General features: G+C 43.5%; 2 protein-coding genes and 1 long non-coding RNA gene across 12 annotated transcripts in view; all 3 read right to left on the bottom strand.

The window, feature by feature from the left end:
• NPNT (nephronectin) overlaps nucleotides 1-1111 on the bottom strand; it is a 48839-nt gene extending 47728 nt beyond the window's left edge. For all 10 annotated transcript variants that reach the window (XM_014878346.2, XM_014878345.2, XM_088163867.1 and 7 more), the window contains exon 1: nucleotides 1002-1111. In XM_014878346.2, coding sequence (XP_014733832.1) covers nucleotides 1002-1072 — 71 coding nt within the window. In that variant the 5' untranslated portion in view covers nucleotides 1073-1111. The remainder of the gene's footprint in view (nucleotides 1-1001) is intronic.
• Nucleotides 1112-14600: 13489 nt separating this feature from the next.
• LOC148224006 (uncharacterized) lies at nucleotides 14601-20663 on the bottom strand. The gene is made up of 6 exons (XM_088164423.1): nucleotides 20370-20663; nucleotides 19798-19962; nucleotides 18639-18708; nucleotides 18074-18171; nucleotides 17603-17657; nucleotides 14601-14750 (listed from the first exon to the last, which is right to left on the bottom strand). Exons 2-6 carry the CDS (start codon nucleotides 19929-19931, stop codon nucleotides 14601-14603), a joined length of 507 nt encoding a protein of 168 aa, XP_088020549.1. The 5' UTR covers nucleotides 19932-19962; nucleotides 20370-20663.
• A 334-nt stretch (nucleotides 20664-20997) lies between these two features.
• Nucleotides 20998-23905, bottom strand: LOC148224007 (uncharacterized). Its single transcript, XR_015803567.1, has 3 exons — nucleotides 23233-23905; nucleotides 22421-22497; nucleotides 20998-21575 (listed from the first exon to the last, which is right to left on the bottom strand). It is a non-coding gene; the product is annotated as an uncharacterized LOC148224007 (long non-coding RNA).
• Nucleotides 23906-25364: the final 1459 nt, after the last annotated feature.

The raw sequence follows: 25364 nt of genomic DNA on the forward strand, positions 1-25364 counted from the left end.
TACGATCAACGTTTCTCACTGAAACATTAAAGGAAAAAAAGAATGAAAACAAAAGCTTTTTGGACTGTTAAACAGAAATTAAATATAAAAAGAGACCTGTTGTCTTCTCTTGTTCCAAGGGAAAGACACCACGGCCTTACGCAGTTATAAACTATTGACACGAATCAGCAATGTCTTTTAACGACACGCTGAAATCCCGTGAGCGCAGCATTTGAGCAAATCCTCATTAAAAAAAAAAAAAAAAACAACAACAACAACAACAAAACAAACAAACAAAAAAAAAACACACACACACACAAAAAAAAAAAAAAAAAAAAAAAAAAAAAAAAAAAAAAAAAAAAAAAAAACGGAAACCCTGGGGTGGGCAGGGGTCGCGCTGGCCGCTTGCCCCGCACGGCGCAGTGCCCGGCCCCTGCAGCGCTGCCAGTCGCCACACCTGACAGGACACGACACGGCGCGACACGGCCGGCGGGGGCACAGGAGCCCCGAGATTCGTGTCAGGACTTGAGTCGCGATCGCTGCCGCCGTCTGTTCGGAGCGCCTCCGGGCGTCAACAAACTAATTTTATCTCTACAGCACGCGATGCGCTTTGTTTTTAATTCTTGCGGGACGCAGCCCCGCCAGAGCAAAGAACTTATCTCACACCTCAGCCCGTGCTGAGGCTGTCGAGCCAGGCGCGGCACTGGGAGGGGGACGGCTGTGGGGGGGTCCGTGCCGGGGAGCTTCGGGAGCAGATCCGGGAGCGGCCCCGCGCCTCCACCTGCGGCACCCGCCCGGCACCGCTGCCCGCATCGGGAGCGCCACACGGGTCCCGCCGAGGGCTCCGGCCGCCCCCGCCTCGCCGGGAGTCAGCCCCGGTGCCTGGCAGGAGGCCGGCGGCCAGCACAGCGCCCCGAGTCAAAAAGGGGAGAGCCCGGGCTCCCTCCGCTCTCCCTGAGGGAACGCCGACTTCGCCCTGCCCGGCCGGTCCCGGCCGCCGCCCCCGCTCTCCCCGCGCCTACCTTCTGTCAAATTCCCTGGCCGCCCCCAGCGAGAGGCAGGACGCTAGAAGCAGCCACAGGGAGAGCTCCATGGCCGGCGGGGGCTCCGCTGGCCGCCGAGGCGGCCCCGGGAGGGCGGAGGTGGCCGAGGCGCTCCCGCTGCCGGGCGGGCGGACGAGGGTCCGGCTGCCGCCCAGGCCGGCCGCGCTGCCACGGCTCCGGGGCGGCGGCGAGCTCGGCGCCCTCCCTTTCCCTCTCCTGCCTCTCCCGGTCCCTGCCCGCCCGCCCGGCTGCCAGGCGGAGGAGGCGCGGCGCGGGGAGCGGCCGCGCCGCCCGATCCCGGCAGAGGCGCCCGCGGCCCGCCCAAGGCCGCCCCCCCTGCCAGGGGCACCTGGCGTGCGTGGGACACCTGGGGCGGGAGAGAGCGGCAGCGAGGCGCAGCTGCTGCGGACAGCGAGGCACACACCGCTCTGCGGGCACTGGGAAGGGTGGGCTTCCTTGTCAGGAGCTTTTGTATCTTGAACTTCCTGAAGGAAGATGGTTACGCCCTCCTCTCTTCAAAGCTCCCGTCTAAAGCCAAGAGCGGTAAGATTTGGCCTTCTTTTATCAAACCTCTCCAACAACAAAGACTTACAAGGTGTATATGTTTTTTTCTGTCTCAAACGCTCCTGTTAATAGCTCTCAGGTGTTGGCATGTGTGACATCAGGCGTCCCAGCCCTTGTTCAGGAGAAAAAGTGACAAGTTTAAACACTAACCACACAGCACGTACTTGCACCACTACTGACAGCAGTGACTGCGTCTGTACTCACCACTAACATGTTAAAATACAGCCCTTATTTTTGTTTGGTTTCTATGAACTACGGCTTTGGGACTTACCAAAGGACACTTCTAATAGCAGCCTGTCACCAGTTTAGGGTCAGAGCTGTTCTGAGATCTCTCTGATTACAGACAGGCGGGGTCAACCACTTGGACTGGGTTGCAACAACGCATTTGTTTGATTTGTGCCTACATCAAGGCTAAAGCTCATCAGCTGTTCCTACAAGGGTCTGGCTGTAGCTTAGAAGCGGAAAACAAGGATTTTCTCTGGTTTGTGCTGTAACACAGAACCAAACCCTTCAGGAAGCAGTTGGATGCCAACCACAACTTAAAGCTTCAGAATTCAGCTAGTAGGTTCTGTGCAGAGCATTTTCCACCCTCAAAACACTTCACAGATAATTGAAATAATACTGCACAAAGATGGCATTTTTTTTGCACAAGATACAAATTGTGCCAGTAAGCCTTCAAAAATTACACATTTCCTCAGAATGGTTTTACCACTGTCTGCCCATATTTGAGCAGAAGACCCCCTCCAATGCTCCTTCCCCTCTTCTTTTCTTTTCATGACCATACAATCCCCATGATAAGATTTCTGTCCACAGCATCAGCCCAGAACTTTTCAGACAAGGAGGAAAAACAGCTGTAGAAGCTACAAGGGGATGATTCTGCAAGGTGCTTGTACCTGTGTTAACATGCCAGCCCCCTCAGAGGACTCAAATATAAAACCTACACTGAGGACCAAACCTGGTTCCCTCCATTCACATGAGAAGCTGATAGCCAAGCAGTGAACACAATGACATGGTGCTGTTTGGGAAAGACAGAAAAGCATCTGGTTTGTATTAGATCCCTGCTGAAATATAGAGCTAATTGCCAGATCTTCTTGACTGATTGATAATTGGATTTTTTTTCACTTGGATGTGTGATGTGGTAAACAGACCATGCATAGTGAAATATCTGTCAAGATTTAATGGGCAACACGGGAGATAACCTATTTGTGATAACCACAAGGATTTCTTTCTGGTAACAGCATCTGCATGCACCTTTCCAACTTATAGAAAAAACGTGTCCACAAATTACACTGCAGCTAAGTCCAGGACAAGTGCCAAAACCAACATTTGAACATCAGTCTGAATTAAGGTCTAGGGCAACCTGACACTTTCTTATGTCCAAAGAGACGTGTCATAAAATCAATTCCTTTAATGCAATGCTGCATAATGGTATTTAATGTACACAGCAACTTTAAAGCACGCACTATTCCTTTAAAGCATGCTCACTCACAAATGGTAGTAAGATCATTTAATCTCTCCAGACTGCACTGAGTATTTAAGACTTCCTCAGCAGCCTGTTGGGCTCTCTTGTATGTTAATACTAGTGTGCTGGTCAGACATGGTGCCTACTCTAATTAAGATTGTCTGCTCTTGGTTAACTTCTGCTGTCTTTACAATTTGTTTTGGAACATCAGCCCAAAAAAACAGTTAACCAGTCACTAAAAGATCACATATTACATTTACATACCCATCAGTGAAACTGAACATCCACTCACTTATGAATTAATTTGTTTTGGCAATGTTTTATCATCACTAGTGGAGTTTTCTTAACAAGGCAGTTTTCATATCCTCGACAGTAGAAGGATGACTGAGTGAGCTGTCAAAGAACCAGATCTCTTAATGAGTTAAAGGTATATTAAGTTGTGTGGGTATGCATCAAAGTACTAAAGAGAAGATGGAGATGGAGAAGTTGTTGGCAGTATGACAATAAAAGCACTTTTGTGCCTTATGTTTAGTGAAGAAGTATGAAAGTCTGGCAAAATGCTGATGCCATCGGATGGGCTGACCTGATGTGCAGCAAGACTTAACTAACAATAGAAGCCCAGCATCTGTGCATCAAGCACTCAGATGATTGACTAGAACAAGTGTCCAAGAAAGTTTCTTTACAGCTACTGGTAAAACACTTGGTTAAGCATAACGTGATGGGTTTTTAGCTGTAAATTAGCAACAATGAAGCAGAAACACAGAGGAAGACAGTATTTTGAAAATCAATGCTGCTATCCTTGTGCATAAAAAAGTCAAAACTCAAAGGAAGGTGAATTTTGCCTGAAAATGTGTTCATTTTATGCAAGCGTAATGATTCTGGTTTTTTTTTTACTCTTCTTCATTCTTCCATAATTATCTTTAAGTGTATTGTGCCAAAAAAGCCACATTATCAGTCATGATCTTTATCTCAGACTTCTAGTCTCACGGTTATACTGAGCTCAGATTTAGACCGTTCTATGCAAATCAAGACCCTCAACTTGATAAGATACACGGTTTCAAGAGCAGAGGAAGAGTAAAAAATACTTGTAGCTGACCATGCCATTAGCAAGCCTATTAGGTTCTGAATTGTCTGTAATTTCCCAGGGAAGGAAGTCGCAGTTATATATTCTATTCCTGTGTTCTGCAGCGTAAGTGGTGAAGGCACATCTGACTGCACACAAATCTGAATCCTGGTGATAAGGCGGCAGAGTGAAGAAATGCTTTGAGAGAGGGGCTTGCAAATTCTGCTGCAAGGGAGGCTAAAGGTGGTGAGGGCAACTGCTGCTTCTGCTGCTTCTGAGATGGCAAGTGTGACAGAGTGACATGTGACACACTACAGTTTAACTACACACGCAGGAATGTTGTTAATGCACTGCTCAGGACAGTAGTGATGTTTCAAAAATCCACAACAGTACAGTGCAGAGCATATCAGCAGTGTATACTCCATTAAAGAATCAAGAATGACTGTCATGAGCCATACAAGTAACTGGTAATACAAGGAACATCAACTAAAAACACATGTAAACAACAGGAAACTCAGTTCTAAGGAAGACAAGCTTATTTACAGTCTTGTCTGGTGAAATGAACTTTCCTTGTGTGTGGGACCTGCTCCTCTCTAACAGCACTACTTACTTTTACTTCACCTGGGGTAGGTTGTGCCCAGCAGTCTCGGTGTTCCAACCTTTTGCTACAGGATGAACTCAGGTTTTTATATGCTCTTTGTTGCTATAACTATTCCTGAGGGGGAAAACCAACAGAACAGAAACAGTTTCTGGAATACTCTTGGGCATCGTCTAGACAGGCAATATTTTTTTTTTTTAAAAGAGCTATAAAGATACAAGTGGCAGATATTTTAGGCTGACAGATATTGGTAAATACGATAGATGATAGAATATGGTAGATACGACAGAAATCACACAGGAAGAACTTTAAAATTTATCTTAATTTTTACACATACCTATGAATTGGACAAAAACACACCAATAGAAGATATTACTATCAGGCTATTCTACTGCCAACTAACTTTTCTTTGAGGAAGGTATTAAATAAGTTCTTTTGAGTCCACTTTCCTAATACTGACTTCCTCCTTGTCTTAAAGCACATTATGACTATTAATAAATCGAATCCTCTATTCAGCAGGATCAGTCAATAACACTCCCATTTACATAAGCAGAAATTAAGGAACAGAAAATTACTTTTCCACAAATCAAATAATCTGTCATCAAACCAGGAAGAGATCTCCTGTTTTCCAATTTCATACTTAAACCACAAATCCATCCTTCCTGTTTTCTAGGTATTTCACCCTCGTTGAGGCTGAGAAAGTTGACCACAGAGCCCACACTATCCCAAGTCATTAAATCACACCATGACTTGAGTAAAAACCACTCGATTTGCAGTTAATGGCAAGCAGGATCACAGTCTGTATTTGCACTGCTATTGTAACATGTATGCCTCTTACAAAATGGAACAGAAAGAAAGAATCTAAGCCCAAATTTTCTATGAGACTTTTAATGTTACTACTTTTCCTCTAGGGTATGCAATTCTGTAGCATATTTAAAAGCAAAATTTATTAAGTAAATACTATCTCCATCACATGGCAGGAAAAAATGTCTATGACTTCCATGCTAATAAAACTATAAGGTATCAAGGAAATATAGAAATTCAATCAGTGAAATCACTCTTGTACTCCAGCTCTCCCTTAATAAACGTTCTTGAAGGGGTAAGAAAGTCATCCAACCTGTCAGACACTGTAGCATCCAATTACCTTCTATACAGATAAAACCTATGCTTTGGATACTAGTTCAAAAGTTCCCATATGCTTTTTCTGCATGTCTTCCAAATCAATTTGTATTTGTTTTTCCCAGTATGTTTTTTCCACACATACTTGATCCTTCTTTTAAAATTATGAGTAGTATTTCTGTTAAAGTTTACTGCATTTCATTACAGTGCAAAGAAGTTATCTTCCCTTGTGAATAAACAATAATTTGCCTTTCAGAACCTTGTAAAATTTCATATGTATGAAATATGCATATGTAATTTTAAAAGACTTCTAGCTCTCCACATTACCAATTTTGATACTAAACATATTTTGCACAGGGGATCAATGATAATCAATGATAATCTCCCAAATTTAACATTACCCTGATCATTAGGGAGTCAGTCTATTTTGTCTCACTTTTTTCCATGTAATTTTTGTAAGTTTCTACTATTCCAGTAATACACTGAGTCCAATACAACTCCTAGAGCTTTACAGTATATGTTTTTCTGATCATGCTACAGCTCTTCATGTCCAGTTGTACACCATGCAGCCAATGCCTGATGCTGCATCCTTCCCTCAGAAAGGCAAATGCTTGAACACAGGAGCACTGTACTATACATCATTAGTACTTTGTCACTTAAATCATTATCATCTCCATGGGCTGCATGCGCATGCATTTAGCAGGCAGAAGGAAGAGACCAAAACTGAGGCACAAGCAAGACATTCAGCTTTAATGGAATTTACCAAAGAAGTATTACTTGTATGGCAAGAAAATACACACTCAGCAACACCTAGGATCAACAGTGCACTGTCTTTTTCATGGGCAAGAGGTGCATCAAAAACTTCTGTTCAACAGCATTAGAGGCAGATGACAGATCCTTAAAAAAAGAAAAAAACTCAAAAAACAAAAATGTAATCACCAGATTACCCTCCGTAACTAAGTAAAATATAAATAAAGCAGGGAAAGAATCACATATGTCATGCAGAAGATAACTTTCTAAAAGCTTTTAAGAATCAAAAACCACAAATATGTGAGTTGAAACCAAACTTAACCTCCCAATTTCTGCTATAATTTCAACAAAAGAAAAAGGTTGCATTAACAGAAGATTTGCATGAAGACATGTTCTTGATCATAATTCTAATAGAAACTGTATTGAATCAAGCAGGCCAGCAGTTTTGTATATTACCTGAAAAAATTAAGGAATTCAGCTAAGTTTTCTCTTTCATGAGCCAAAATTGCAAGCTAGGACTTCTTGGGTTGTATAAAAATTTTAATATATAAGGAAGAACCATAAATCAACCTGAAAAGTTGTAAGAATTGTCTTTATGACAAAAGCAGAAAATAATCTGGTGCAGCATGGATTCAATTGTTCCTGCTCATGAATTATGGTCCTTACAGAAAGAAAAGCACTGGGAGATGCAGAACCGGAAGAAAATTATTCACAACTGCCTAAGGTACCAGCTTGGACTGTCAAACAGTTTGCATAACTTTGTTTCTCCCTGTGCCTTGGGCTCATTGCCAATACTGGAGAGGAGGGGGAGGGCAAGTATGGGTATGTTGCCCAGACTTCCTATATAAATTATTAATTATGACAATGCCTTTCCAGAGAGAAATAATCAAGCACTGGTTTAACATGGTCCTTTAGGCTGCTTTGTTTCTTTCATAATGAAAATGAATCTGTACATAAATTCTAGCAAAGATGAAGTAAATTAGCTGAGAATAAATAAATCACTCTTGTTCCTGGTTTTCCCTCCATTTCATTTGATTTCAGGTGCTGTATCTTTGCTTGCCTAAGCTCAGCTGTAGTTGTGTAATGACATGCATCCTCTGGTACTGGTTGCTGATAAATTGACCTAAAACTGCTTATATAAATGAGTTTAAATTGCTATTCTCAAAGAGGAAATGGCTGTGTCTAATGGAATTCTTTATTTAATTTCAATCTTGTTTTGACATACAGAAAATCCCTAGTATATTTTGAGATACCAAGGGGAAGTAGTAGCCAGGAAAACCTACTGCAAATGCTCTGAGGAAGAGTTTTCATTTAGTTTGGTATTGTTGACCCAGCTTCTCCATTCAACTTTATATTAAACTGCAAACTCTGAAAGAATAGCTGAGAGCGAACGGGACCTCTGCTGGTCACCTGGTTCAACCTCCCTCCTCAAGCATGGGCTTGTTCCTCTGCAGGTGCAGAACTTTGCACTTTGCTTTGCTGAGCTGCACAGAGCCCTTGCCAGCCCATTGCTCCAGCCTGTCAAAGTCCCTCTGAATGGCAGCATGACCCTCTGGCATGTCAGCCACCCTCCCAGTTTGGGACCATCAGCAAACTTGCTGAGGATACACGTGCCACATCATCCAGTTCAGTAACAAAGACGTCAAACAGATCAGGACCCAGTGAAACCTTTGTGAAACTAGAAATTCATAGCAACAAAATTTCCATATGTTTTAAGTCAAAACGAACAAACAAAAGATCTCATAGAAGTAGTGTAGTAATAGTGAAGTAATAGATAAATAAAGCACATGACTGGTATGATAATTAGTACATGGAGAGCTGCTTGGGAGCCTTTTAATGCTTTTCAGCGTTACAGATTTTGTTTGTAGTTTTCATTAGGTAGTATTTGAGAGGCTCAGATGTGCATGAATATCACATCTTCAGAATACACTATGAGAGACAAGAGGATGCAAAAGATTTAAGATGGGTTTAAGTGCTGAACATGAAATAAAATTAAACAGTTTCAGTGTTATCTACAGGTTTTGGTGGACTGATTTACTGATTATTTTATATTCTACTAAAACAATGCAGTAGCATTCAATTTTATTTCATACTATGTTCATTTTGAAGCTGTATATTCAGTAAATACAGTAAAAAAAACAGTAAATACAAAACACAGTTTGAAGACTTCTGTGTGTTTTCAGGGATGTCTTTCTAGAGGAGACAGTAGGGATTGTGCTTCCTTTAAAATGCAATCCAACACATGCCTGAACTGTTGAAATAAACCACAATTTTCCTGAATTGCAATTTTCTTAAGACAGAGAAATAAAACAGTTCTGGCTTAGACTGGGAGCACAAGACTAGAGGATTTCTCCATCAGTAGTGAGGAGATTGGAGAAGATGAAATGAGAAAATTTCAGGAAGAGTTGTAATGAATTTCATGAAAGGAGAAGGGAAATCTAAAAAAGACTGCAACAAATCTATTGACAATTTAAAAGACTGGTTTTCAGACTATAAATTAAAAACAGTCCTGCAGAGCTCTACAGAATTCACAGGTAACAGACTTAGTAACAGAATTATGGACAGAGTGTTGTAAGCATGCATTCATGAGCTGTGTTGAGTTTTTCATCCACAGACATTCCCAAGTCCTTCCCCTCAGGGCTGCTCTCAATCTATTCTTCACCCAGCCTGTATTTGTGCTTGGGATTCCCCTGACCCACATGTAAGACCTGGTATTTGGCCTTGCTGAATATCATGAGGTTTGCATGGATCCTCCTCTTGAGCCTGTCAAGGTCCCTCTGAATGATATCCCTTCCCTCCAGCACATCAGCCACACCACTCAGCTTGGTATTGTCAGCAAACTGTCTGAGAGTGCACTAAAATTCCACTGTCCATATCACAGACAAAGACATTAGAAAGTGCCAATCCCAACACTAACCCCTGAGGAACACCTCTTGTCACTGCTCTCCACTTGGACATGAAGCCATTGACCACAGCTCTATGAGTGCAACCATGCAGCCAATTCCTTATCCATTCAGTAGTCCATCCCAGTTTAGAGACAAAGAAGTTGTGTGGGACAGTGTCAAATGCTTTGCATAAGTCCAGGTATCTGACACCAGTTGCTCTTCCTTTATCAACCAACCATGACTGACAACTATGCGTGGTCAAGTAGGGGAACTATTAGAGTTTAAAAGGTAGACAGGAAAGTGTCTGTAGAGAGGTCTACCTTCTTCCTGAGCTGCTCTAAAATATTTTGCAATAACCTGAATAGTGTAAAACTGCACCTTTAAAGTGACTGTCAGCTCTCAAAGGCGGAGGGAAACTACCCACTTAAATGAGGTGTCATTTTTCCTTTAAGTGCAGTTAAAGAATATCTGCTTCCCATCTCCATTATACTTCCACTGAAAGGAAAGGCAATGATCACCTAAGAAAAATGAATATATTTTAAGCATGTTGAATAAGGAAGAAACCAAAATAAGTCCACTTAAAGGGTCAGGTTTGTTTGTGCTGTAAATGACACTGAAGATGCTAATCTCTGTTTGAATCCAAAAATCGTAATCTTCTTGGAGCCAAGAACCAAACAAACATTGAAGCCATACCTGGTTGTCCTGAACTTTTAATTAACTTATTCATTTTCATTTATGAATAATTTCCCCAACATCAATAACATTACTGAATGAAAAGTTAGGTGTGCTCACTTCTAGAGCAACTCTATACAGTGTGGGCAACCCCAAGGAATACTGGATCAGTGTGCCCTAGGGACATCTCTAATAAAAATTTCTATAGATTCCTTCTGCATCTCAAAACCTGTGACAGCACAGGAAGGTCTGGAGTATTGATTAGAATTAAACTAGCACCTTCTGGAATTTACTGCTTTGAGTAATTTCTTCCTTTTTGGTTTCGTGAGTGTCAAATTCAGCTTTGATTTTCTTGGTTCAAACCAGCAAATTACCAAATAAAGGTATTTTCTACTTTTTCTCAATAAATGGAAGGTGCATACATACAACTAGGAGAGTTAGACAGCACTTAGAGAAACCTGCTATGCTTCACATAAGAAATTAATCTAGTGGAGTTGATCAGGCAGAAAGCACTACTCTTCAAAACTTCTTCACTACTCTTCAGCTAGAGAACACCAGCTGAAAACTTTATCCTACTCTCTTCTGCACTGCACTGACTCTTCTCTGTAGATAAAGGCAAGTATTAATTCCAAGCAAATTTGTGCATATGTGTGCCTACATTTTCATGGTTTACAGATACTTAGAGAGGCACTAACATTCTTCAAGATTAGATTCACATGGAAAAACATAAAATTGTATTTTCGAGCAATCTACACATAGAGTAACAAATTCTTTATAACAATGGTAGGCACAGAATGGTACTATGTTCTCCTCAGAACTTGTGTACTCTCACTTCTTTCAGGTAAGGCCAGTGCTACCATCAAATTGATTAGCTAATTTATGTCTGTCAGGTTGGTAGTGTACATGCCAGTAGTATTTATTCTTGTAAGGGTAGCTATTGTGTATACCAATAGTACACAGTACTCTGCTAATGCAAACTTATCAAGAGCTAAAAACAACTGCAGTTGCAAGTTCTCTCAGTAAGGATTAATCAGCTAGAACATGTTTTACTTCAGAGGGCTTTTTTGGTATTTACTACAGAGCATATAAATGTAATCTAATAGTAGTAAAGATTCATAAACTAACTGAAGGTTTCAAATTGCATGTTTGCTTCAGATTACTTTGAAAAGGATTTTCTTATCCAGAACCCTACTTTAAATGTAAAATGTTACTCCAACATGGATGAGGTATCTATTTATAACCAAATGTTTGTGTGCAATGGTCAAAAAAAAAAAACCAAACAGAAATAGAATGTTTATTTTAGTCTTGATTTTCTTCCAATACCTTGTGCAATTTATCCTGAAATTCTAATTATATCCCCCTATATAAACACTGCAAATATGAAAATTGAAAGGAAGTGTATTTGCTAGAGCTTTTTCCCTCCTTTTTCTGAAATAAAGAGATGCTTGTGGTCAAATTACTTAATGAAAATAATTCAGTGTGTCAGCAATCATCCCAACAAAGAAAACATGTCCATTTGCAGTACTATTTAACTATTTCTATAGTTGGTGACCACATTAAATGTGTATTTGAATGTAAGTGTGCCAGATGAATAAAAACAACCTTCACGGGTGCCAAACATTAGCTCTTTCTAGAAAATCAGCTAAATGTGTGCAAAATTACACACACCTACTATAACTGCTGACCTCTCCGGCAACTCAATAGTCTATATCTGATGTGATTTTGTTTAAGAGAGCAATGCCAATAAAATAAACCAGGAGTTATCATCAGTCCAGCATGTCGTTGTCCAGGCTTATATTGAACCATAGCAGAACACATGCCTTATAGCTCAGGAACTGTAACACTGCAAAATGGGTATCTATTCATGAGAGAATCTACAGCTTAAGCTGAAAAGTAACATTAGCTGGACAAACCCCAAATAATAACCAGAAGCTCAGCAATTCTACAGCCTTTTCATAGTTGTGGAATAAAATTGAATAAAAGGTAATTTTAGAAAGTCACCCATTGCAGAACTCGGTTGAAGAAGGGTGCCTGGGATTTGCAGTAGTGAATGAGAACTTTGATTCTTCTGGTTGCCAGCAGTGATCTGGACTGGATGCCTCTGAGAAAGGAGCAACAAATGAATATTTGTAATGAATAGAAGTTGGCGCAAAATTCTTGGCCTAAGTTCTAAACTGTGAGGGCTCCATCCCCCATGATCCTTCCCTATCATCTATTTTAACTATGCATAATTTCATTGTCCTTATTTAAAACCCCCTCTATTTAAAACCTGGCTCAATGGTAGTTGTTGTGGGAAATTCCACTGGCTAAATACAAATACCACAAAGAAATATGCATGTTATAAAATGCAGTCACTTAACTTTGAGTTTGTAAACTTATTGGCACCCCAAGAGCTCTACAAGAACTTGATTATGATATCCCAGACCACCATTGTTGTATTTTCTTTGCAAAATAGTAGGATTCTTTGCATATAAGCTATTAAAATCACCTACATTATTTTCTTCAGCTTATGCTTGTGTTTTAATGTGTATTTTTTATACAGACAGAATGCAACCAAATTGGAGATCAGCCTGTCACAAAAAGAAAAAAACTCCAAACACCATACAAGCAGCTCTTACCTCTATCAATTCAAACAGCCACAGATAACCCAGAAATGGTCCACAGTCCAGGACATACCAGATAAAAACATTTCTACAAACATATGATAGGTGAGGGAAAAATTGCTAGAGAGAGAGTTCCACAGCTGGAATATGTCAAACAACCATGCTTTATTCAGCTCACCCTTCCCTCTCTGCACATTTATACCTTACTGTTCTTCTCCACATGCCTGCACCAGAAGTACCTCTGCTATCTGGAGAATATCAGGCTAAAACATCTGATCAGTAGGGTAGCTACTAGATGGGGTTTTTATCCTTTTTTTTTTTAATTAAGTAAGTTAAAAATTACACTTCAGAATTACCCATGTTTGTTTCAGAGGTCAGAAAACGTACTTGTTTCCTCCATGTTTGCCATTTTCCATCTTACTACAGCCACAACTTTTTTTCACCTACTTGGGCGCAGTTCTCTAACTCATACAAGTCCTTGGGAGTACAGAGAACCCACCTGAGAGGCCTGGCAGTTGGCAGGCATCATCATGAGGCTGCTGCTTACTGTGTTTGAAAGGTTGTGAAGCCTGGGGAGGTCTCCCAATAATTTCAGAAAAGTAGATTTTTCAGCCAGGAATACCCAAGGACCTATATGGAGGTCACTCTCATTGCCACCCCAGGAAAAATGAGAGGAAGGCCTCTTGGAAGCCCTCTAAATCAATACATTTATGATTTCCATCTACATATGCAGCTTCCTTGAGAAATGGGTAATGACCTCCTAACATAAACACTAATTTTTTAGAAAAACTGTTAAGCTTTACTGTCCTTCTTCTTGATATCTGCCATATAATTTTAAGAATATTTGATCTATCATTCCCTCATCATTAAAAAATGATAGACCTGTGACGGGAATCCTGCTGAGGCCTTTGAGATCATACTGTTTAAAAATGAGCAAAATTACAGAAATCTACAGGAAAAAACACAAACTGAGAAAGAGAAAAAATTTGGCTTCAAGACAATACCGGAAGTAATGAAATATAGTTTTCAGTTTTCTGTATCATGGCACAATGAATTTACTGTTGCATTGTTTACCTGAAATCTGCCTTTGCCACTTTATTACTTTTCTATAACTGAAGTAATTTTCTTACCTCTCTTATGCCCAAGCATTCTATCTCTGGACAATTGCATTTCTCTTCTATGTACCTTAGGATTATATGGCTGTAATTGAAGCAACTGGAGCTACAACACTGTTGTACTGCTAATAGCTCAAAGTCAGTAACCAACTTCATACAGCCAAAACCACATTCCTTCAAAAGCCTCCAGATTCTATTTCTAATGAAACCTTACAACACTGAAAGTAGCAGTTTGCTCATGTATTAGTTATTCCCCAAGAAAGTTGCTTTCATGGATGTTACTCTTGGATGCTGGACTTTGGAGGCTACTCTCTCCATCTTCAGAGCAATGAAATCATGACATTTTCACCAAAGCGTCCACCAGAGAGCGGCCTCAGAAACTGAAGCCCTCACACCCCAAGCAGGGACTGTTCCTTTTTCACCGGACAACACACGCTGGCCTCAACAAATACAAAGCTTATGGCTTTAGCACAATTCCCCCAAAGCAATGACTACAATGTGATGAAAACAAGTTTCTGACAGCTCAAACCAAGAGCCTTATTTCCACCTGTTAAACAACATCTCTGCCTATCATCAGAGTCCAGCACAGAGGAGCAGACAGACTGTAGTTAAATCAATCAAAAATTTATTTCTATTTGAATCCAGCAAAAATTAAACTATAAACAGGAAAAACTATATACATGAAAAAACAAGTCTCTACATTGCCTATTCTCCAAGATCTGAGTCTGTCCTGAGAAACAGACAGACTCATATATAAATAGGAATATATAGATCTGGAGTAAGCTCCATTCTGCAGATTGGACACCTGCCAACAGTCTCCAGGGCAACAGGAAGGCACTCGCTGCAGAAGACATGGCCACACAAGGTTGCCACTATCAGTCGGCCACTTTGCACAATCTGGAAGAAAGAAAACCACAACATGTATTGGGAGGAAAGAATTGGAGTTTGCTGCTCCATTGGCACCAGGCAAATGGGGCTTTAGCACATCTGAAATCAGAATAGCAAGGAATCCACAGATCTGCCAGCATCACTTCACCAAGAAGTGACTTGTGGAGCTTCACAGCAAGGGCTGTGCTTCCAGCCAGCTGCCCACAGCATCCCACATCAGCCAACTGACTTGTGCAGCCCCCCGCTCTGGCTTCCTCCTCCTCCCACAAAGCAGAAAGGATGACAACAGGATCCTTACCTTGGAGTAAAAATCCATGCAAATTGGACACCTAATAACTCCCTGCTGTGCACTAGAGGGAACAGAACTAGAAGGAACATGCAGCTGTTAAAATCACCACACTTCAATGGTTATTGATACATAAAATCTCACATCATCACACAACTGCACTGACTAGCCTTGGACATTTCCTTTGAAGAAACTTGCTGTCTTTAACACACTGGCGGCTGCATTTAATGAGGATTTTGGGTCTCCCTGCCCTGAGGGAGTGTCCTAGTTTTCACTAGGAGAAAGGTGCAGTCAGTCCCCCAGCTCTGGGATTTGAAGCAAGTAATCCCCATTCTTTGCCATACCCCTACACTCCACTCGAAGGCTGTGTGCATACTTGTACATCTGCCTTGGTCTGCCTTTTTCTCCCAAAATGCAAATGGGATCAAACATGGGAGAAGAAGGGAATGAAGTAGACCAGGGAAGGCTTGAAAGATAAATTAGGCATAGCTGTATAGCTTAGTCCTACACAGAAAAGAAGAAAAGGCACAAAATTCTGTGTTTGGCACGGCATGAGCCCTATATACTTACTCTGAACGTGCAGTTCCCTCCTCTGCTGCTCCTTGTTCTGCAGGGCCTGACTCAGCCACAGGTGCTTCATTGGCTCCTGTTCCATTACCAGAGCCATCCACCTGTTCGTGGCTGTTCAGTGTGGCATTTCTCCTTTGCTGTTCAAAATCTGTAATTTAATTGCCATAAGTTTTATGTGATGCAAAATGTAGAACATGCAGAACTCTTAAGAAAGGATGCTCTTTGTATTGATATATTTGATCTTTGAATATTTTCAAGGCAAATCAACTGGAAGGGAGATTTAATCCATTAAACGGACAGCAACTAACAAGGGATGCCCATGAGACCGAAAAACAAATTCCTTGTTGGTAGAATTGCCTTGTTAAGGTTCAGGGCTTGACATGCTTCAAGGAGCTTAGGCCCAGGGGAAGGGTAACAAAGCTTGGGGAGAAGGATGCCCACTGAGATGGACACAAAGAATGCAGAGTTGAGGGGCCAAGAGGACATCTGGCACAACTCCCAAGATAAGGAACAAGCTAAGGAACCCAACTCTCCTGAAATCAGCTCTGACTGGTGAAAAGTAATTCCTGCAGGGGCAGATTGCAAGCACTGACTCATGGAGCAGCAACTCAAGAAACTCCCCAGCCCAAAAGAAGAGACAGACTCAGCAATGGCCTGAGTGGAATAATTACAGTGAGAATTGACACTATTGCTAACCAAAAGAAGACAGAATACGAAGAAAAAATCCATGTCACTTGTAACCAATTCATGCTAATTGCATGACAGGTGCAACACTCAAATAAACAAGCAATGTCTCTCTCAAGTGTACAATTATTGACCTGCTGCACCCCAGTAACAAATCCAGTTTTTGTGGGCTACATAAGTTTAAGGGAGATAAATTTTTAATGGCCTGATCTGTAACAGCCAAAGGGTCAACAAATCCTCTTTGCGCTTTAACTCTCAGAAACCGCAGGCAACAATGACCTCTGAAACTCCAGCTGCTTTTTGTCCATGTGACAATAATCAGTGACTAATCGATTAAAACTGTAGAAAGAGTCACCACAATAAAGTTCCTGCTGCATAAGTATTCAGCTACAACTTTTCTTGCAGGGATTTTCCACTGGGGCTGATAAAGACCAGCACACACACATTGGATCCCATCTCTAACATACTGGCCAGAGGCTTTATGCCTGTCCTTTGCCTTTTGCTAAAAGCAGTTTCAATCCCTGCTGCTCCAGTTTCTTGGAAAAGAACAACAAAAATAACTACTACATTTAAGATAAAAGTCCTTTACCTATGGTAAAACATCAACTCACCTTCAAGAAGCTTCCATTGATGCACATGGGAAGGGAGAGAAAAAAAGATACAGTTAGATTAGGTGAGCCCCCTGGTGCTGCATGCAAACCTCAGCTCAGAAAGCAGTTAAAGCAGAGCAGGTGAGGAAGGGTAGGGTGGCACCCTCCAAGTTTGGTTAAGAACATTCCAAGCAGTAGCACAAGGAACTGCTGCCCTGGAAACAAATAAGTGGGTGCTGCTGACTCTGCTCTCACTACTGCAACAGGATTGAATTGAACAGGGTAGAAACAGAAGGACCATCTGAACACTCTCCTCCCTCCTCCCCATTCCTGTTCCCTAATTCAGTTTGGCCTGGAGATGTTTCTTTCCCTCGTTCTCCCTCAAACTGGAAAATTCTGCTATGATACCCTGAACACTCCGTGTTAGATGAACAGCTGCTGAAGAAAGGAAACCACAACAGGAATTGGGAGTAAAGAATTCTGTCAGTCAATGCTAGAACTACAAGGGACACACAGATCAGCCAGTGCCATCCTGGCAAGGACTTCTCCCTGTATGGATACCACCAAGAAAGCATTTGGAGGGATGTGCAAGCTGGAGCTTCCCAGCAAGGACTGTGCTTCCAGCCAGCTGCCCGTGGCACCCACCTAAAACAACTAAGTTGTGCAGCTCCCCTTCTGTCCCTTCACCTCCCACAAATCTCAAATTACAACAACATGTTTATCATCCTCACCTGTGCGTTGTCATCCTCCCAACTGGGAGGACTAACAAGACCATCTGGCCATTCACTAGAGGGAGAAGAAGCAGAAAAACGTGCAGCCATCAACTTCACACAGCACAGATGGTTACCAAGACATAAAAGTTGCAGAAATTGAAATAACCCCTACTTCTGATCTAGCAGCATCCCAGCCCAGAAACACAATTAAGTGAAAGAGCTTTTATGTACTGCAAGCATTTCACTGTATCACAATCCATAATGTTATAAATATTCAATAATAACTTCCAGACAGAGAGGAAATGTTTCTCCTCGATTTTACTGGTTTTTAGGGTTTTATTCCCCATTACTTCTCTTCCAGGCAGGCCACTATATTTCAAGCTAGAATTGTCTAAACAGAATCAATTAGAACCCAAGAGATTGGCAAAACCCTGTGTCTACCTTACATCAGAAATTACACTTTGGAGAGACACTTTATATGTCACGTACAATTCAATATCTCTTGGTTCCTGTAGAAGGTTGCTTGGCACTAGTTCATTCTCTTCTGGTCTGGAACCATGTGGGCATGGCTGGCTTTCTTCTGAGTCCTGCAATGGGGTAAAAATGGAGAGGGATTAGGAACCGCTTGAAGCCACTCCACCCTGCTTCCCTGTTTCAGTTCCCGAATGGATTTTGGGCTATTCTTTCCCTTGTCAGCCTTAGAACAGCTGCTAAGAAACAGAAACAATAACCACAGGAATTTGGGGCAAAAAATTTGCTATTCTATTGCCACCACACAAACAGGAGTATGTGCAGTCTGTCACTCAATGCTGGAACTACAAGAAACACACAGATCTGCCAGTGCCATCCTGGCAAGGGCTTCTCCCTCTAGGGACATCACCAAGAAAGGATTAGGAGGGATGTGCAAGTTGGAGCTTCCCAGCCAAGGTTGTGCTTCCAGGCAGCTGCCCGTGGCACCCACCTAAGACAAGTGAGTTGTGCAGCTCCCCCTCTGCCCCTTTCCCTCCCACAAGGCTGAAAGGACAAGAACATGTGATTAGAACATGATCCTCACATCTGTAATGTCATCCTGCCACGTCGGAGGACTCTCAAAACGGTCTGGCCATCCACTAGAGTTGGTAGAACTGAAAGAACATACAGCCATCAATTTCACAGTGTACAGAGCTTTTCCAAGACCTAAAAGTTGCAGCTACTGAAACCACCCCTTATTCTCATTTAGCAACATCCCAGCCCAGAAACACAGTCAGTGCAAGGGCTTTTATGTACTGCAAGCATTTCAGTGTATCACAATCCATCATGTAAGAAAGACTTCCTGAATGGAGAAGAAATGTTTCTCCTGGATTTTGCTGTTTTAGGGGATTTTTTCCCATTAGTTCCCTTCCAGACAAGCCACTATGGTTCAAATCAGATTCCAGTCCATGGAATCAAGCAGAATCCAACAGTTTGGTGTTGGGGGTTGAATGCCTCCCTTTTCTTTCTGTGGAATTTCTCCCGTTGTTATGCTAAGTGGCTACACCTTAAGGTAATGTTGTCTCGCAGGGAGGTGGGGGGGGAAACCGGAAAAAGGAAAGGTGGGATGGGGGTCGGGAGCGGGGTGGAAGCTCTCGGCTCGTGGAAGGAGAGGACGCCCCGTGCTCGGATCTGGCATCTCCCCTGCCACCCCAGCACTGAGATCCACGTTCCCTGCTGTTGGACATCGTTCTGCTGCTCTCCCACCTCACCCTGCTACCTCCGGACACTCTGCCGAGCACCACGACCGACACCGTGAGGGGGAAATCACTTACCCCATTTCTCTCACCCCTAGGCCGTGGCCGCCATCCCCCAGCCCTCTTCGACTGCGTGGGCCCTGCCCTGCCCACAGCACCGGTAACTGAGCACAGGGAGACGGCCTGCGGCCAAAAGGGACTGGAACTGAGCTATACTGTTCTGTACTATTGTCAATTTTTATAGCTGTTGTTTTCTGCGTTGTTAGATATCGGTAAAGAACTATGATTCTTATCCGCACATCTCCTGCCTGAAGGCCTCTGATTTAAAACTAAAATAATTAAAAGGGAGGGGGTTGCATTCTGCATCTCAGGAAGGGGGCCCTTGCCTTTCCTTAGCAAATACCTGTCTTTCAAACCATGACGTTTGGCCACAAAAAAACCCAGAAATACAGCGACTACAATGTATGAGAAATTACACTTTGGAGAGACACTTGATCTGTCACATACCTATCGTTATCTCTTGGTTCCTCTTCATTGTTACTCGACCACAGCTGTGCTGAATTCTCTGTGTGTCTGGAACCAAGTGGGTACTGCTGGCTCTGCTCCCTGTCCTGCACCTCTGAGTCCTCCTCCTCCCTCATCACAGGACTAGCAGGACCTGCTGGCCATGCACTAACAAAGAGCAGAGCCAGAAGAACATGCAGCCATTTAAACATCGAGCCAATAACTTCACTGGGGACAGAGACTTACCAACATACAACACTTATTCTGATTTAGCAACATCCCAGCCCAGCACCACAATTGTTCTCTGAGCTGCTATGTACTGCAAGCATTGGAGTATAGATAAAGCCATACTGTAATACATTTTCAACCATGACTTTATGAAAAGCAAAGAAAGGTTTCAGCTGGATTTTACTATGTGTTTTTTTAGATTCTTTTACCTTCTTCTCTGAGAGACAGGCCACGATATTGTAGGTCTGAAGTTTCTGCATAGACTTCAGCAGAACCCAGAAGCTTGGCAAAAACCTTTACCATATAGCAGAAAGTAGAATTTAGAGAGAGATTTTACTCTCACATACCCATTGTTATCTCCTGGTTCCTCCTGGTCACAAGACGTCAGTGGCCCAGCTGAATTCTCTCCTGATCTGGAAAGATTTGAGTGCTGCTGGTTCTGCTCCCTGAGCTGCCGTGGAGTAAAAATGGAGACAGATTATGAACTGCTCAAAACAACTCAGTTCTTCTTGTCTGTTTCACTTGCCTGAATGGATTTGGGCTAGAACCTTTTCTTTCCCTTCTTAGCCCCTAAAAAGAGGAACTTCTGCAGTCATAGCCCTAAACACATAATGTTGGGTGAAGTGCTGCAGAAGATTGGAAACCAGAACAGGCATTGGGAGTAAAGAATTCCACTTTGCTGCTCTGTTGGCACTTGGCAAGCAGGACTTGGAGTATATGCAGTCTGTCACTCAATGCTAGAACTACAAGGAACACACAGATCAGCCAGGGCCATCCTGGCAAGGGCTTCTCCCTCTACGGACACCACGAAGAAAGGATTAGGAGGGATGTGCAAGTTGGAGCTTCCCACAGCAAGGGCTGTGCTTCCAGGCAGCTGCCCGTGGCACCCACCTAAGACAAGTGAGTTGTGCAGCTCCCCCTCTGCCCCTTTCCCTCCCATAGAGCTGAAAGGACAAGAACATGTGCATCCTCACCTCTGAGTCGTCATCTGACCAATACAGAAGATCAAAATCATACAGCATCCAATAACTAGAGAGAGCAGAAGCAGAACAACATTCAGCCAGTTAAGCATGGAGCCATTTATTTCACTGGGCACCAAGGCTTACCAACAAATAAAAATGGTGGTACACTTAAAACATCCCCAACTTGGATTAAGCAACATCCCGGCCCAGAAACACAATCCTTGCAAGAATTTTTATGTACTGCAAGCATTTCAGTGCATCAAGCCATTCTCTTCCATTCAGTGTTACATAGACAGCTTCTAAGAAGCTAAGGCTTCACAGAGAAGAAAGGCTTCTGCTGGATTTTGCTGGGTTTCTTTTAATGTCTTCCAGGCAGGCCACTCTTTTCCACGTCTGAAGTTAAGCAGAACCCAAAAGCTTGGCCAAAACCTCTTTCCACCACATAGCTGAAATTAGAGTTTTGATAATCACTTAGTCTCTCATGTACACGTTATCTTTCCTTGGTTCCTCTTCATCATCTCTTGCCTGTGGCTCAGCTGAATTCTCTGATGCTCTGGAAAGATGTGGCTGCTGCTGGCTCTGCTCCCTGTCCTGAAATGGGGTAGAGATGGAGGCACTTAAGAACCACCTGAACCCTGTACTTCCTGCTCCCCTATTTCAGCTCCCTAAACGAATTTGGACTTGAGCTGTTTCTTTCTCCCTGTCTCCCTCAAACTGGCAAATTCACCTGTGATAGCCTGAACACTACTTCCTATATGAACAGCTATTGAAGAGAAAAAAAAACTACACCCAACCCTGCTCTTGGATTTGGTGCAATGGGAGCAGGATCATGCGAATTCTGTTGAAAAATCTGAGGCCTTTCCTTTGCAAATGGTCAGGAACAGGCCAGTCAGGGTGTAACTCCCATGCTATGTTTGCTGCATTTCTGCTTTACACAGCAGCACTGGCATCCCAAGCTCGAGCAGATACACTGCACTGTGGGCTGCATCAAAGCATATTCCTTCAAAAATAGTAGGGGAAAATGAAAAAATCCCAAGTGTGACCCTTTTAAAGACTTCTTGGAAGAAGAAATGGAATTAATGTGTGTACTACGGTCAGCTGCAGGTGCGTTTTGCACCACAGCAACAGCTGCACCTTCAACTGATCTTGCAGATAAAACACTTCTTACTTGGGAAGCCCAAGACTTCCTCTGCTCTCCTTTAAATCACTGACACAACAACCTCTTTTAGCTTGTTCACCAACTCTCTTCAAGCCATTCTTAGGCATGCTGCTCTTTTCATGAGTGTGTTTGTATTGGACTGGGAAATGTGTCTAAAGTGGTAAATCAGAGCCATCTTTCTACCTTTGAGCTCTGGGTACTCAGTAAGATTCCAGAAGAAAGGCAGGGAAACTAATTTGAATGCAAGATGGAGAGGAGTGTACCATTCACTACTTACCACTGGAGTCTCATCATCACTAAGCACAACGACGACTTCAGGCACAGAAGATTGGCTTGTGAGACCTTGTCCACCAGCTGAAAAAAGAGAAGGTTAGAATGAAGACCAGAGATTGCAGAGGAATGAAATGGTCTGCCACTGTGGAACAGGCTGAGGTTGAATTCACTGTGCCCTGAGTCTCTTGTTTTCAGAAACATCTCCAAAATTTCACCCAAGCTTTGCCCTCAACAGTCCATGGGGAGCATTGCCAGCCCTCTCCTCTGAAGGGGAAACACTAGAGGAAGAACAGCTGAGCTCCCCACAAGTTCTGTTGCATGACAACAACTTCTGGGAGGTTCACACCAACAGATGAATCATCTCACCTAGGGCAATGTTTAGCACACAGGAGAAAAAACACTGTTGACAATAGAGGGGATCCTAATTTGACAGAACCATGTGTACATGTTCCCCTGAAAGATGGGCCACAGCTAATGACAAACGTTTCCTAATCTTCCTCCAGCTTGGGTGACCCTAAACTCAGCTTGCCACCTCCACTGTGGCAGCTGCAGTGACTGCCAGCTCATCAGAACACACATTCAGATGTTTGAGCAGCACTTGAGGACCTTTGCTATTCAGCTCACCTCCCACTAGCAGCCAATGTAGCGAGTTCAGTAACAAACCAAAACAATTGTCAGAAGCCTTGTTGTTTAGGGATTCCATACCACGTGCTTCCTCACCCCCAACTTTTCCCTTCCCACCACTAAAGGGCCTAGAAACTGGCAGAAGCACATGGCCAGCAGGTCCTCACCCTCCAGAACAGCTCCTGCTCTTACCAGGATCCAAAGCAGGTGTACCACTTTCCTCAAGTTCGATTGGCTCTCTCTCCAAAGTTCCAGCTGTGCTGGAGGGCTGCAGCCGGCTCCGTTTCCAAGCTGGTCTGGAATCAGCTGCTCCTCCAGGGCGCTTTCGCCGACACTGGGAGAGAACAAAGCCTTAGCATTTTCTGTGGCAGTGATAATAACATGGGCCTTGGTTTTTACAACACCAATGCCAGCACACAAGGATACAGAAAACACTCCTGCAAGGCTGGAATATGCATCAAATAGTGCTATGGGCGATTTCCACTTGAGCACATCACCTCAGAGGAAAGACATCACCTCTAATCTCTGACAAGCTGCCTCACCAAGAAAGAGCCTGTTCCAATGGCTTGAAAATGAGAAGACCAGTTCCCAATTCTATCAGGTCGCTGCTCACACTATAAGCATTTCTGAACTACTGCTAACATCCACAGAGATTCAAAACCTTCAGTATTCCAGAACATAAAGTTACATTAAGCTTTTAAAGGCTTCTGATCCTATGCATTTGCCACAAAGTCTTGAAATCCTTTCTAGAAGTACCTTGGAAAATGTTTCAAGAATCAGATTTGCATTGAGTAGCAAAGTACTTACTGAGCTCATGGTGTTTTGTGATCCAAAAGCACCGGCAAAGTAAGTGGGACAAACACCAATAAAGGAATGCCAGGGATGTGATCAGTCCCTTAGGTTCCTTTAGGTGGCCCACTGCAGATTTTTTGGAGTTACAGAAATCTGCTCTTTCAAACCTATCAGAAAAGTAAAAGGTTGATTATCTATTTGGAATGCCAAACCTCTTGAACACCTCCATGCCCTGAGATTCCAATTCCCAAGTCTCCACCTGCTGTCCAAAGCAGCAGGGGAACTCCGTGCCTCTGATACTTGAGCCCACGTGCAGCCCATCCTGCAGCCCAGCCCAGCCCCTCAGCAGCAGAAGCCTTTCCAGGACTTGTCTGCACTCACCTGTACAGTCACTCCAGAGTTTTGCTCACAAATATCAGCAAATGGCTCTGTATTCCCAGCCGGGATGGAGAAGACGGATGCTGCGTGTCTGCTGCACAGCAGAGAATCCATCAACTGGCTCAACAGACTCCGTGTCAACAGAACCATGGGAGCAGCAGTGCCCCTGGCAACCGGTTCCAACATTCCATGCCCAGGTAACCAGTGTCGCTTTTGCTCACCCATGCAGTTCCAGAACGCCATGGAGGCACCTCAACCATCACCTGGTTCTGCTGCCACCCACTAGATCAGAGCGCTCAGGTCCCTGGCCAGCCTGGCCTGGAACATTCCAGGGACAGGGCACCCACAGCTTCTCTGGGCAGCCTGTTCTGATGTCTCACCACCATCCCAGTTCATCCTGATGCAATCTCCCCTTCCAGTCCAACCCTTCCCCTTCCCCCATGGCTCCCTGCCCCCTTTAGGCACTGGCAGGCCGCAGTGAGGCCTCCCCAGACCCTGCTCCTCTCCAGGCTCGACAGCCCCGGCTCTCCCGGCCTGGCTGCACACGATGGCTGCTCCAGGCCTCCACACGTGCCCAGGGGTCTTCTGTCCCTGCTCCACAGGCACATGCTGCCTGTGCTGGGCACAGCCGGACACGGCTCTGTACTGGGGCCTGAGGGCCAGAGCAGGGCAGGGCTGCACCTCCCACTGCCCTCAGCCTTGGCACCCTGAGCATCACTGCCGCCTTCTGTGCTCAAAGAAACCCACCGAACCACACCTGCCCCAGTCAAAAACAACCTAAACCCTTCCTTAACCCTCCTCCTCCAGCTTTGTTACATTGTTTTGCTTTAACTCTTACGGGACTGGTTCAACTTTAACCCTAGTAAACAGCAACTATAACAAAATCATAAGTTTGTTGGTATTTTTTTCCAAACTGTTGAAAGTCTAACAATTCCGGTCCTTATTTCAAGTCTCTGAGGTCTTGACATTGCCAGGTGTTGCACTACTCCTCCAGCAGAATTTCCCAACGGGGTGAGGAGGTTTGCTCTGCTCCCCGGGACAGCACCATCCTCCCGAGGCCCTGCTCTGCTATGAAAGGTGAAAGAGCAGAAAAAGCAGAATTAATATTCAGGTTTCCTTCTAGCCACTCTGCCAAGGGACCTGTGTTCAGAGGG

The sequence above is a fragment of the Sturnus vulgaris genome, chromosome 4 (genome assembly GCF_052056855.1).
Source record: "Sturnus vulgaris isolate bStuVul1 chromosome 4, bStuVul1.hap1, whole genome shotgun sequence".
NCBI classification, from domain to species: domain Eukaryota; kingdom Metazoa; phylum Chordata; class Aves; order Passeriformes; family Sturnidae; genus Sturnus; species Sturnus vulgaris.